General features: G+C 33.4%; 1 protein-coding gene across 1 annotated transcript; it reads right to left on the bottom strand.

The window, feature by feature from the left end:
- Nucleotides 1-2,758: 2,758 nt before the first annotated feature.
- Nucleotides 2,759-7,002, bottom strand: LOC18034688 (DNA repair RAD52-like protein 2, chloroplastic). The gene is made up of 4 exons (XM_006423852.2): nucleotides 6,495-7,002; nucleotides 6,373-6,410; nucleotides 6,175-6,266; nucleotides 2,759-3,123 (listed from the first exon to the last, which is right to left on the bottom strand). Exons 1-4 carry the CDS (start codon nucleotides 6,857-6,859, stop codon nucleotides 2,986-2,988), a joined length of 633 nt encoding a protein of 210 aa, XP_006423915.1. The 5' UTR covers nucleotides 6,860-7,002; the 3' UTR covers nucleotides 2,759-2,985.
- Nucleotides 7,003-15,079: the final 8,077 nt, after the last annotated feature.

Raw genomic sequence — 15,079 nt, 5'->3', positions numbered from 1 at the left:
AGAGGGAATATCAACATATGGTTATGTATGAGAAGTTTGGCCTTGGGCAGGTTGGTTAGGTTGAGCCATCAAGATTTTAGTGATATCAGCATAGGACTTTTCAGAGTCACTGGTGGATACTGAGGAGTCTGTGTCAGACTCAGTATGGCTATCGGAAATGGCTAGATTTGAATCAGAAGTTTGGTCATCTGAAGTAGGTGAAGGATCGACTGTGTGGGCACTAAATTGGTGCATGGGTTCTTTATCCTTGGATTGGGTCGGAGGTTAGGATAAAGGGGCTGATGGAGGAGCTGGCGGTGATGTCGGCGTATAACCAGGAGATGGTTGGCCAGGGATGAAAATGGATGAAGGATCAATTGTGACGGGTCACAGTTGAGGTTTAGTCTTTAGTTTAGGTTTAGGTGGTGGTGGTAAGGGATTGTCTCTGAAAAGAGTATGAGTCATGCCAAATAACTTGGAAGGATCATACTGTCTGATGGGGGAAAGCATAGAGGCAAATTAATGATAAGTTGGACCTATGGAAGGGATAGGAGGTGATGTGGTAAAAAGAGTAGGTCTTTGTTTTTTAGATTCAATCTGATCAAGCTCAGCTTTTAAGCGTCGGATTTCCCTTTCTTTTTGGTCAAATTCTGGGCCATAGTAGCGCTGGGCCAGCATTGCGCGTAACTCAGAATCGAGTTGAGTAATTCTGGACTGGAGATTTTGGTGAATCTGTTGCATCTGAGCAGAGATGGAGTCAACTTTTGTCTCAAGGTGTTCAGTTCGTAAACTGATTTTTTCAACTTTGGAATTGATATTCAACAAAGTATCATTCTATGCTCTGGCATTTTGGGTTTGCCAGTTGAGGACTAATTCAAAAGGTTTGGGAGGTTCAAGGTGGCCAGAGGAGGTAATTGGGGAAAGGACAAAGGGTTTGGACACAACATTTCGTTGGGAATCTGTGTGAGTGTCTAAAGGAGGAAAAGAAGAAGAGTAGTCTGAAGAAGTAGATGAGAACATCATACAAGGCAGTGGTGGTGATGGAAGTGGGATTGGTGATGGGGTCTCAGATTTGCAATGCTTTGCAATCCAGTGGAGTTCCTTTTTGTAAAAGGGCAATGGATCCGGTGGAGGTGGAGGATCTTGTGGTGGTTTGGGATCATAGTGGTGACATGAGACTGGAGATTTTTTCTTTTTGGGTTTCTTTTTCCTTGTGGTGGAATAATCATCATCCTCTTCCCAATCATCCCAGCAGGGACAATTTGGGTCACACATGCCGGAGCCAGGGGCATCCCATAGGAAATGGCCATTTTGCTTTGCTGGATAAACAGGGTAGCCTTCAGAATTGAACCCTGTAATAGGCAGGTCTTCTTGGGCTGTCTGAACAGCTGTGATCATTGAAGAATAGGTAAAGGAGAGCCGATGAGGCTCTTGTGGAGCACTTGGAGGAGGTTTAAAAGTCATTCGGACTGTTCAATCTTGGCGTCTTTCAAACATGCTTTCAGATGTCTGAATTGGAGCTATATTGTTATAGAACTGTTCATAGTTGGAGATCCATTCAAGAGGCATAAGCTTGATGAGCTCATGACGGGGAATTTGTCTTGGGATTTGGATTATGGTTGGGATCTGGTCAAATTCAGCTAATACCATGAGGGTATCAGAATGGTGTTCTGGAGTGGGGAGATCTAAGGCATGATTTTGAAGCCTATAGACCAATTGGTGGTGTACGGTGGCAATTTTGGCAGAAGAAATTTGTAACAATTATGTAAAGGTTTTAATGAGGCATATTCTTTGTAATGAACATCCAAGGGGGAGTGTTATGAATTTATTAAAATAAATGTAGATGTTCATAACATATATCTCTTATTCTCCCCACTATCTCCCATTAGCAACATTTAGCTTCTCTATAACTCCCACTATCTCACAAGGAATTATGATCCATAAGCATTGGGTCGAGGTTCCATTCCATTCCCGGTTTAGATTCAATCTTGGGAACTAAATTAATTAGGGTCGCGTCAGTTCTTGACGGGGTTCGTATCACTTTGTCAAAGCTCTTTATTATCTCCTTTCACAAAATTTAAAATAGGTGTAGTCATATTTTCGTAAATATTAGTCATAGGAGGTTTTCGAGTTGTGCTCAATGACATTTGGACAGCACTGTAAGCATATGAATTTACATTTCGCATCAGTTCCATTTATTCTTTCTAGGGCCTTTCGTTATTACTTTCTGCTTGTACATTAGAATGGCAGATTATATGACCAATTGACGTACGTCCCATCTAAAGCAATCGACATCATCAACCGTTAACTACAAGTGCTCAATAACATTTGGACAGCACTGCAAGCGTATGAATTTACATTTCCCATCAGTTCCATTTATTCTTTCTTGGGCCTTTAGTTATTACTTTCTACTCGCACATTAGATGGCAGATTATATTACCAATTGACGTACTTACCATCTAAAGCGATCAACAATATCAACCGTTAACTACGAGTGCTCACCATAGCGCAAAGGTGCAGATTTCTAACAAGGGATAGGCTAGGTTTAACATGAGAATTATTTAATTTTGCACAATCAAGCAACAAAAACTTGCCTTGCCCGTATGTTTTGTTGCGCACAATGTATTGCTCACCCTGTGCGCAGGTGGAATGACTCTTATGCCTACCATACAAAGAGATACCCCATTGGTTTTTACACCAACAAAGATACATACAACACAGATTCTGCCCGCCACATGCATTGCAGTTCTTCTCGCAACTTAGCCACATACAAATTGAGTTGGTTTAATGAATTGATAAATTTGTTCCATAAAAGGATCAAACTATGGTTCAATTTACCTCAATTTCACATAAGGATCAAACTATTTGATTAACTTTCTACAAACCAAACTCGATAATCTGAGAATACTATTTACACCCAGACATATTTAGAATGACCTTATTCCTCAACAAAGTAAATAGACTCCATATATTACGGAAGGTCAACCTCCTTGATTTTTTCAGCATCTATTCTTCATGATAGAGATACAGGCCTAGACCAAACCGAGCACATGCTTTGCAGAAAGCTATTTCCTCAGCAGCAGCAACTGGATCTATGATGCGGCTGTCACTGGATGATACTGTTCCAGTTGCCTCGCGGTGTGCCTACAACAGTGACATGATATAAAAAATTATAGCTTATTATAATAAGCGAGCTTTTTCTTTTCAAATCTGTTTGTCCTTCAGTCATAAACTCATTTTTAAATAATAAACAATATTAATATAATTACATGCACCATTATGATGAAGCACTCGTGTGATTAGTTCATATTATTCGGTATATTATAAACATACACGAAACTAAAACAGAAAAGCTCATATTTTCACATTTGGCAACCTCACATTTTCCTTGCTTGAAAAATCCCATTTCTCATGTCATTTCTGACGACATCAAACTCTTACAACTCAAGGAGATGCATTATCAAAGAAGAGCAGTTATAGAGCTGAAATATCAGACAATACTTCTCAAAGAGTGCACATCATGCAGATATTTGTCACTCCAGAGTTGAAAAGGCTTTGCTGCCAGGTTGATATTAAAACAGTACCAGATGCATTCACAAATATAGATAGTGTGATCAATTATGTTCACATAGAGCAGCAGTTTCTCATGAGACAATAGCATCTATCTGCCAAGTATCTTTTAGTTTGGCAGATGATAAAAATAGCTTCACAAATTACACTTCCGTCGAAGAAAAACAGTTTATTTGTTACTTGAAATGATAATCTCATATACTCAATTAGATAATGAGATTGCAATGTGATAAACAGTCAACTCCAGATTTACGACCACATAGCATTTATATGAACATTTTAACTCAAGAACATAAAAAACAAAGAACATACATTTAACCCATAACAAGATAAATGAGTAGAAAGATATTTACACAGAAAAAAATAATAATAATAATCTTTGTTCTGTTCCTCACTGGATGGAGACAGAATAAAATATAAAATCTCAAGAATAGTCTTTTTCGAGAAAGAAAAATATAAAATTAATCAGTTTTAACCCAAATTTGCTATAGATGGAAGAGCGTTGGATATACAGTCACTGACAACAGAAGTCTGGTAAATTTTATAGAATTTGAAACAATTACAATGGCAATTTCAAGTCTGGGGAATACATAAATTTTGAGATGGATTAGCATCTAGGTTGTTGGTAAGAAAATCTAACTACGGTGGATTTTATGGCCCTTTGTCTTGGTTGGGTCATAAGGGTGCATAGTACCTAGTAGGGAGATTGAAGACTAGATCTAAATTGACAACGCAAGACAGTAGCAACAAGTCTGTTGACCTAAAGGTTATACAAATCTTGATTTTGATGATAACAAACCACATGTCGAGTAAAATAGAAAACATATTTTTTCAATCTAACTAGCTCTTGAAGGACAAAAATCATCCATGCGAGATTAAGTTCAAAGCATTCATGGACAACCATCAAGGATAGTAGCTTAGGTGATCTTTCTTGTCACATTTCTAATAAGCTAGTATGAGTAAATGTGAGCATGAGTAAATATTTAAAAGCTCAACTTATTATCATGATTATGGCATTTAAATCTATCATTGTTTTCATAATTATAAAGTTTCTATGCTTGAAGAAAAAGGGAAATTAATGTTTTTATCAAAATGTTTGTCTTCTATATGGGCTAATTTCAAGAGTTTCGGAAATCATGAAATCATACAAGTATTGCTGAAATTCTGGAAAAGATATTTGGCCAATCTCAAATTTTATGAAGTTTTAAGGATAAATTGTAAAATCTTAAAAATTGAGAAATTAGAATTAGTGATCATCCTCCTCCCAGTTAGCAACCATCTATTAACGACGTATTACATTCTATCTTTGAAATGGCTATCTGCTTATTTTTTAGCAGTGATCAATTTGGGCTTCCAAATCGCTTCAACAGTAAGATGCCACATCAGCAAGCAACTATCCACTTCAAAGTTATTGGCAATCCAATTGCACACAGAATGTCCTATTTTGAGAGAGCAATAGCTAGTTTCTTGATCCATCTATAAAATCGATTCATAAATTTTGCCAAGCTAAGACATGATCATTCTAAGCATACTTGAGCTTTCACTTGTTATTACATACATTGATTCATTATTGAACTATTACTTGCTTATACACTCTTGCAAGTAGTTTGATTTTGTAAGAATCATTTCTATTTGCAAGATTAAAAAGTTGTACGTGTGGGAAACACTTAGGTAAAGAGGTGGGATCATCTCTAGATTATAAAGGTTCAATGACACCATTGAAGTCGTATACATTTTGAAACCTTAGGATATAGGACTTGGTTTGTGGAATCCTCAAGTTTGAATCGCCTGGAGGCATAGACGTAGGCAAGTTTACTGAACCACGTAAAACTCTCTGTGTTCATTTTCTCTACCCCTATCTCTTTATATCAATTGTTGTAACTATTATTGTTGGTTTTGGTGGTTGGAATGGTTGATTTGTGATTATTATTGAAGAAACTTTTAGAAACCCCAATTCACCACTTCTTGGGCTGTTTGGTTAGAATTACAAAGTCAGATAAGGTCGAAAACATATTTTATTTTTAAAAAAATGTAATGTTGCAGGGACTGAATTAAGGGAAAAGAAATCTTAAGTTTGCAAATTGCCATGGACTAGAATCAACTAATTCTCTGGGGTTTGACGCTAGAATTGGATATTATCAACCAAGGAATGTCCACACAGCTGCTAAAAGAATGCACTGACAGAAAAAGGATAAAAAAAAACTATGAACTCAAACTTTTCCATGGAAATATGGATGTTTGATCTGACATGTTCTATCTGTTTTAGAAAACATGGGGATGGAGATGATAGGATGAGTTTGATGAAACAATATCAATTCCTTGCATTTGGGTCCAACAAAACTTCTCCCAAAATCACTAAATTTTAAGACCCTTAACATGTTAGATAATTTGCTTCCACAGTGTAGACTTACAAAGAGCAGCCATATTGAAACTGTTTTGAAATATTTCATTGGAATTTACACCAAACAAATATCAATGGGAGAACATCATCAACTACGAGAAAAGGTATGAGGAATAATATCTATGATTTCCAAAAGCAAAGCAACCTTATAAAAAAATAACGAACAAAAAAATTTGAAGATTGCAACTAAATTGATAAATTATAAAAGAAACAAAGAAAATCACCTCTCCATCAGATCCTCTTAAGGTGACTCGGTAAACTACAGTGACACTTCCGTTCTCAGAGAATATCACATCACGTACTTCCCCACACCAACCTGCCAAAAAAAAATCAAATTAGAAATCAAATTAATAAAAAAATTAGTTTCACTGAAAAAAAATTAAGAATAATTAATTAATTAGGTTAAGAGAAAGCCAACAGACCAGGGGCATAGAAACTCAACATCCTGTTGGCATTATACCTACGAACAGAGATGATCGGATCGGATCAGACCATCAAATTAGCGAACAAACTGAAAAAAAAATAAAACTAAAAATAAAATTACCAGGAAATGAAAGTGGAGGAAGTATTATCAGAAGGATTTATGATGTTATCGGGAATCCTCTTGTTGAGATCACGAAGGATCTCAACCAATGGGCGAGTCATGTAAGATGAGTTTGCCGAAGAAAATGACTTCTCCAGCGGCACCACATAATTTGAATTCGGCACTCCTTTGTTCTTATCATTATTATTTGCAGTATTACTGCTGTGGCTGCTGCAATACACAAGGCCGACGGATCCGGTTCTCCGGCTGAGTCTCAACTCATTCTTGTAATTGTTACTGCTCCAATACCAATACGCACATGATGATTTTGGAACAAACAAATTAGTAGCCGTCGTAGCAGCAGCTGCGTTGGTTACCCATGCCATGTTACTGGATTTGCTGCCTCCGTCCCGTCTCTTGTGCCGCTGCAATTGTTCTAACAGCTGTACTGCTGTACCAACTCAAATTTTGGACCTACACACACCTACCCACTCTATAATCAAAGATGGCTAGTTTTTATTTATAACTCCCTCAAGTATGACATATTTTTAAGTAGAAATGATTGAGGACGTAATTGGCAATTTTTGCCTCTTTGAATGTTTGGCATGGGTTGGCAAAAACTCGAACTTTCGGTTCGGTTCAATTTGATTTCGGTCTAAACCAATTGGTTTTTTAGTAATCATAATCTCAATTTTTGATTTGATTTTCAGTTCGATTTGATTTTTTAATTTTAAATTATAAATTTCTTTTTATTTTTAATTTTTTTATTTTCGATTGATTTTTTAATTTTTATAACCGAATTGAACCACTAGTAGTGGAGAATGATTATTTAGAATGATTATTTTATAAAGGCATAAGGCTATTTTCTATAACTTTCCCTTTAATGTGAAGCATTAATTTTATTTTCCTTTAGATGTTTTTATAAGTTTCAACCAAACCCAACATAAACTTCAACCTACTCTTTATTTCTGTTAGATTTAATTATTGACTAACATTAATCTTCAAATATAGTGGCAAGCACTTTAATTCAATTTGATCTTTTTTAAATAGGGGTAATTTTGACTTGCCCCCTCGTAAAATGACAATTTTCAAATTGCCTCTCACTATTGAAAATATTAAGTTATCTCTGATAATCGTTAACTTAACGATTGATTACTATTGACTTGTTAAAGTATAAAAATATCTTTTTTTAATAGTTTTGTTAACTAATGATTTTAATTTTAAAAAATATTATTTAAATTAATAAAATAAAAATACAGTTTTGGTTGCCGTGGCTGTGCCTGGCCAAGGGTTTGGGTGCACGGCCATGGATTTAGTTGCATTAGCCGTACGCAACCATGGGTTTCGCTGCCATGGCTGTGCCCAGCCGTGACATTGGTTGCCTTGGTTGTGCCCAGCCATGACATTGGTTGTCTTGACTGTGTGGATGCATTGGCCATACAGGGGCATGGATTCGTGTGCCAATCTACAAATTGGGTAAATCCATAAGTGATGTGGACTGTGTGAGTTCAATTCTTGTGAATTCATTGGCTTGAAATAATATGTCCTCATCTTATATTGGCAAGTAAGGTGTTTATATAAACTCAACATACTTTGTGTATCTTTTGACATGGATTCCTTCAGCTTCCATTCTTATCAATAAATTTCTTGAAATATTTATTAACCCCCCCACCCCCATGCAAGCTTGTAAGTCATTATGTCGTAGCAACCTAAAACAAAGTGCATTTTCAAAGAGATTTTCTTCATTAGCTGCATCCTGATTAAAAAACCTTTCAAGTTGTTCCATAGTTTCATTTCCAAATCATCCTTTTAGGTGTGAGCTAATTTGCAAATATACTTATTCCATGGATTTTGATGGGTACAAAATGAATTTTTTTTAGAGTATTTGGGTGCATACTATTCATATTTGAAATATATATGTGTGTTTTTGAAAACTTAGAAAGAATTGGACCCTTGAAATTTAATCTACATAAAGGTTTGATCTTTTTTTGTTAATTGACTATTAGGAGAATGTACAAATATTATTTAACCTTTTGGTCATTAAAAATAATAGAGAGAGAGTGTGTATGTGATTTTTAAGAATAACATGATGTTTTTAAAAATAAGGGGATAATTTAAATATTGTCATTTCACTAGGGAATACGTTGAAATTAACCCTTTAAAAAATATCAATTAAACCTTAAAAAACCAATTTGAGCCTAAACTAATCAGTCTTGCAAGACTTGAACTAATTCAATATAAACTAAGTTAATTAGAACTGGTCGAGTATAATTTGGATTCCAGTTTGGTTTGATTTAGATTGGAGCTAGAAATAGGGGGAAAATAAAATTTCTAATTCTAACTCGAATCCGTAAAATTTGCAGTATCCAGAGCTGATATACGAATTCGCATCATTTTTACAAATAAATAATCAACAACCTGTGTAATCATTTATTGTGATGGCATCTGGTACTTCCATCTTCAAATCACATTCTATGCGTTTGTCAAAGCAGAATCACTGTCAAAGTTAATTCCAATTGCCATCTTCTTCACTGCAACATCAAATCCATATCACTCAATTGTGGGCCAAATTCGCAATCAGAATTCTTTAGGGTTAATGTAACGTATGCGCCCAATCAAAAAATATATATATATTGTAACGCATGCTCCTTTTCTAGCATACATTTAATGTATGTTACTCCACTCACATAAACAGTGAGTGAATCCAACACCATTAATTGTTTATGTGAGTGGTTGTAACATACATTAAATGTATGTTAGAGGGATCCTTTCTATAATCTTTTATTTTTTGTCCTTGGGCTAAAGCATTAAAAAAACCCAATATTCATTATGAAAAAAGCTCATTCATGTAAAAGCTTTATATATAAATATAAGGAAATTATCTTTACACAATCTTTATTTTGTTATTTATATATTTAACTACCATAAAAATTTGATATGTTCTTTACATCAACTTTGTTTCTAAACTTATATCAATCAACCACTTTAACACTAAAAATAACTATTTTACCCCTAAATGAATTAAAATATTATTTTATTCTATAAAATTTTTGAAAAAAAAAATTATAATTACAAGCGTACCCCTAAATTCAATAAACTAATAAATCTCAAAATCTAAGATGATAATATTTAAATAAAATTATAATTATAAAAAAATTAACAACTTGTAATTATAATTTCATTTAATTTTTATAATTAAATTAAGTATAGGGAAGTTTACAAAAATTAACATGGAGAGAAAGCTCCCCATAACTATTGTAAACTTCCTTATAATTAATATTATGAAACTTCATTATACAAATTAAATGGAATTATAATTACAAAAAATTAACATGATAATTTTTAAATGAAATTATAATTATAAAAAATTAACATGTTGGATTTGAGATTTATTTATTTTATTAAATTCAAGGGTATTCTTGTAATTATTATTTTTATTTTTTAAAATTTTGTGGAATAAAATAGTCTTTTGATTTATTTAGAGGTGCAATGGTTATTTTTTAATGTTAAAGTGGTACATTAATACAAACTTAAAAAAAAATGTGATGCAAAGATAATTTCTCATAATACACACACACGCTCACTACATATGTATGTGCGTGTATGTGTGCTCACGCTTGAATTAGAAAGCAATGTTTGATGCTTTAGTTAAGTTTTCTAGATATATATTTCTTTTTGTATGGATGCATTTTGATACGAAATTCCCACAATGAAACTTTGAAACACACACTTAAATTGTAGTTTCAACTTCCCAAGAAAGTTCTAAACAGATTTATGACAAACAAAACCTTGACCCAATGATTAAGAAAAGCATGAACCAAAGGTATAGAGAATGATATTGACACCACACTTAAGAAATAGATGAGAAGGTGAGTGATAAGTCTAAATTTGGAACGCCACAGGAATGCAAATTCTTGATAAGTTCACTAGTTATCAAAAGAACCAAAGAAAGAATAATCTTTCAAATTCAAATAACATTAATCTCTTAATTATCATACATAGCAAGGTTGCTGAGTTTAAATAGGCTAAAAGAAACCCAAGATCCTAAAAATACAAAGGGAAACACTGGAACAACCTTCCAAGTGTAGGTTTGTCAAATGATGCTTTAAAAGCCTTCACCAACCCACTATTATTAATGATAGACTTACCTAACACATTGATAAACTTGACACAACATATAAATGAAGTTGAATAATCAAAGGAGTCATTTGAATTCCCAAGCCTGAACAAGCTGTAATAAATTGATCATAACTCCTTTTAGAGAATTCCAAATCCAGCTCTGTAAAATGCATTGGAAAGCTAACTTAATTATCTTTCCAACGGTATATAGCTTGCACATTAAATCTGGGTCAATCAATACCAGATATATTCCGAATTTGCCCTTTCTACATTTGATCCAAATTGTGTATTTGGCTGCCCAATAGCTTGAATAATGCCCACAATGCCTTGTCTTCTCTCCAAGCCCAATTCATGATGTCTTGCATCTTGAATTGCATTTTCAATCCATATTTTCTCAATTAATCCATTTAATGCAGCTTGCATCTTTTTGGCTCTAGCTCTTGTAATTGGGCCTCTATGAATGTGCAAAGGATCACTTGAAGCTTTAATGGTATTCCCTTGATGGTTCTCATCACGTTTCTCAAGGGATATGATAAATGATTTTCTTTATTTATATTTGATTATAAGCGCATGAACATATTTTAGTGAAAAGAAGTGTAGATTTAAAGGATGTTTAAAATATTTATTTACGTATGTATAAAAGTTTATTTTCAAAATCATTAGATAGTACGCTTTGCCTCTAGATATATAGATGAGTATAGAAATACAGCTATAGATATTCAATTATACAAATATAGTACAGAGATAAAATTGAGATAGAGGAATTTGGACCAACTAAATAGACATAGGTTTTGGGCTGTGTGCTGGGTGTTTTTGCCCTTTGTGGGCTACTTTACACGTGTTATTGATATGATGAGATATATGAGATAATATTTCATTGGTTTACCTATTGTATCTCTTGACATGATAGTACACTTTAAGTATGTCATTCCACTGCTCATGTAAGGTCCAAACATGATGAGATTATTACTCTAGGTACTTATTTTGTGCCAGTTTAGAATCATGTATACATGATCTTTCTTCATATCATTTTCATGATTGTTATGTACAATATCATGTATTCATTATTACTGCTAGTTACTTGATCTAAAGTTTAAATATTTTACATCTTTTTATAAATAGTTTAATGGAACTTTATATCGCAATAATATGATTATATTAAAGTAAATTTATTTTCAAAACCTATTATTGAGTTTTATATTCACCCCATTTTACTAAATTCCCCCTTCCTCGCCCCTCCGCCAAACCAAAGGTTGTAAGTGCATCAGTTAACCCAACGATTATAGTTATTTTGTGTTCCAGCATGTGATGGTGCTTGGAGAAATGTATTATATTATTAGTGGATTTTGATAATCTCTTTCTAGATTGTATAATTATATTATGATTTGATGATTATGAATTTTTAATATATGTTGGCATCAACTGCAATATACTCTTTTGATACTTTTGAGATGTTAGGTGATACTTGGATGAGATCATTTAAGGGAGAATATTGAAGTTTTAGCAAAATCCTTATTGATAAGTTTATCTAGTAATGTTCGATGAAACTAAAAAGACATCAGAGTTCAGGGTAGGTCATCTCATTTAGCTTCATGAACTCCAACGCAAGTTGGAGTTCAACATGCATAAAGGCAACAACATTGAATCTAATGGTTACAAACAACATTGTGATTTTGTTTCCATCACCTACTCACAAAATCCAACGTTTTGTTTTTGTAACACTCCACTTTTATAACTAAAAATAAATGATTTAGTTTAGAAATATTTAAAACCTCGTTCCTTTTTATTATTAATACGGACTCTAAAAATGTTTTACATAGTAATCAAAACTTCGTTACAAAATGTAGGAAACATGCAGAGATTCCTTAGTATATATCTCAAAAACTTTATTATTACATAAAGTTAAGATATTTATTATTTTTTTAATAGAATCAAAGCCAATCACATCATAAAACTTAAGGTTTGTTATGTGCATATGCACTTCGCCTCGATTGGGACTTGGTATCAACTTGCCTAGTCATCGTTACCTACAATGTAAGGACTTCATGAGCTAATGCCCAGTAAGATAACACTTTGATACATGTATAATGTGAGGTATAATTTTCTCACTTAAATATAATATAATTTATTTTAAGCTAATAAGCTCCCTTAAGTATTATAATAATAATATAAAATATTTAATTCTAAGAATGATGACATAAGCAATGACATAGAGAAAGTTAAGAATTCTAGAATTTAGTAAGTTATTTATGAAGGTTAATCTCAACCATTGATCAAGATTTATAGTGGCAAAATCTTAGCCATCCATGAGCCCTAAGAATTCCTATAAATACCCCCTACCCCCTTTCATTTTCAATGCAACCAAGAAATTTCATTCTCTTCTGTTCTAAGTCATAACATCAAGAGTAGAGAAATCCTGAATTTAGAAAGGTTTAGAGAAGTCAAGGTTAAGAGGTAAGTAACACTTCAATTGTAATGTAAGGACAAAATCCTTTTCATACTTAACTTCAGTTTTAATCATTCCTTTATGTTGTGAGGCTATTATGATGTGATTAGTTACAATCTAAATTCTTATATGGTCGGCTATGCCGCCTAATTTTTATACTTAATTACGTTATGGTCGACTCTGCCGCCTAATCTATGATACTTAATTATGTTATAGTCAGCTCTGCCGCCTAATCTATAAAAAATCAGTTCTTCTTATTATCTTCTTGTTTTTAATTTATTTATAGGGATGTATTTAATGGCTGAAACTATTTTATTTACTGTTTTATCGCAAATCATGAATTATATTTGATTGTGGTTGAGTGATAAACAATCTTAATAGATGTTTGACTGACATATATGCGTTGCTTTGTGTTTGCTATAGCATTTTGTCTTAATTGTATTTATTTTAATTTCCTATTTCGACTGACCACCCATTTAGTGGATACTAGCTAAGAAAGAGCCTAAAAATAGTTTGACTGAGTGGATCACATTAAGACAATACTTGATTTTAGATTGGGTTTCCCAAGTTGAGTAAATTTTAATTTGAATAGGGTAATGCTTGATCTAAAATTAGTGATGAACTAAACATAAGGATTCACCTTGTAGAGTAAATGGAACTTAGAACGTTTAATGCTATATTAAGATATCCAACAAGCGACAGCTGAGAATACATGAGTGATTCTGTCAAGTGCTGTAGTAGATGTCTAGCAACGGAACTGTAATTGAAAAAAATAGTCAATAGCATTAAGTGAGTTTATTCACTCAACTACTCCATTCCCATTGATTACATCCTAGTGTTTGACTTGAAAATTTTCCTTATTTCATTTTATTTGTTACATTTTTATTTTAATTAGTTCGTTAAATTCATTAGTTGCTTTATTTTCAATTAAATAAGATTGCACTGTTAACATCAATCTCTATGGAGATGATCTGAAATACTCATCAATATATTACTTCTTGTGCACACTTGTACATTGACACCTATAGCATTAGAAATCACACACTATTCATGAGTAGACCAAAATTTCATTAATGAACACCACTATGAATATACCTGGGTAGTATTTAAATACCTAGTTCATGAGGTCCATGAAGGCTGTAGGGGCATTAGTTAGACCAAATGGCATGACAACAAACTCATAGTATCTATAATGTGTTCTAAATATTATTTTAGGAATATTTGTCTCTCTGATTCTTAACTAATGATATCCTGATCGTAGATCAATCTTTGAATATACCAATGCTCCTTGCAGCTAATTAAAACAGGTCATTGATGCACGGAAGTGGGTACATGTTCTTGACAGTCACCTTATTTAGCTCTCGATAGTCAATGCAAATTCGTATTGATCTATCTTTCTTCTTTACGAACACCCTATGGTAAATAGCTTGGGCGTATGTAGCCTTTGTCTAGTAACTCTTGCAATTTACTCTTTAACTCCATTAGTTTAATGGCCATCTTATAGGGTGCCTTTGAAATTAGGGCAGTTCCTGGTAACAAATCAATTTTAAATTCAATTTTTCGATTCGGTGGCAATCCTGGGAGTTCTTCGAGAAAGAACTCGGGAAATTTGTTCACTACTCCAATATTTTCTAACTTGAGTCTTTGCTCTTTTGTTTTTTCACGACCACACTAGCCAAGTACCTATCACATCCTTCCTTTAATAGTCTGGCTGCTTTTAAGGTAGAAATAACATACATTCTTTTCTCTTTGCATCTTTCTTTTGATACGAACCCTGTCAGGAATTGTCATAACCCTAATCAATTTAGTCCCCCAAATCGAATCTAAACCTGAAATTGAATGGAACCGCGACCCAATACTTAATGAAAGCACAAGCCTTGGTATGTGAGGACGCCACAATCAGTTATGGATGATTTGATTGATAAGTCAAGATTTGAATGCCATGGAAATCCAATAAATTCAAAAAGTTTGCTTAAGAACCAAAGAGAATTAACTCTCTCACCAATTGTTACAAGAATTTTTAGAAGTAAATTCTAAACCA

Source organism: Citrus clementina, unplaced genomic scaffold (assembly GCF_000493195.1).
Source record: "Citrus clementina cultivar Clemenules unplaced genomic scaffold, Citrus_clementina_v1.0 scaffold_8, whole genome shotgun sequence".
Taxonomy (NCBI): Eukaryota; Viridiplantae; Streptophyta; class Magnoliopsida; order Sapindales; family Rutaceae; genus Citrus; species Citrus x clementina.
The sequence above is the reverse complement of the archived record's forward strand: the minus strand, read 5'-3'. Positions and strand labels throughout refer to the sequence as shown.

What these genes read in the sequence shown, in the direction of transcription:
- LOC18034688 (XM_006423852.2), bottom strand. Translation starts at nt 6,859, where the DNA reads ATGGCATGGGTAACCAACGCAGCTGCTGCTACGACGGCTACTAATTTG. An exon ending in TCCTCCACTTTCATTTCCTG is followed by an intron (nt 6,411 to 6,494) that starts GTAATTTTATTT and finishes CTCTGTTCGTAG; the next exon opens with GTATAATGCCAACAGGATGT. An exon ending in GTTGAGTTTCTATGCCCCTG is followed by an intron (nt 6,267 to 6,372) that starts GTCTGTTGGCTT and finishes TTTTTTTGGCAG; the next exon opens with GTTGGTGTGGGGAAGTACGT.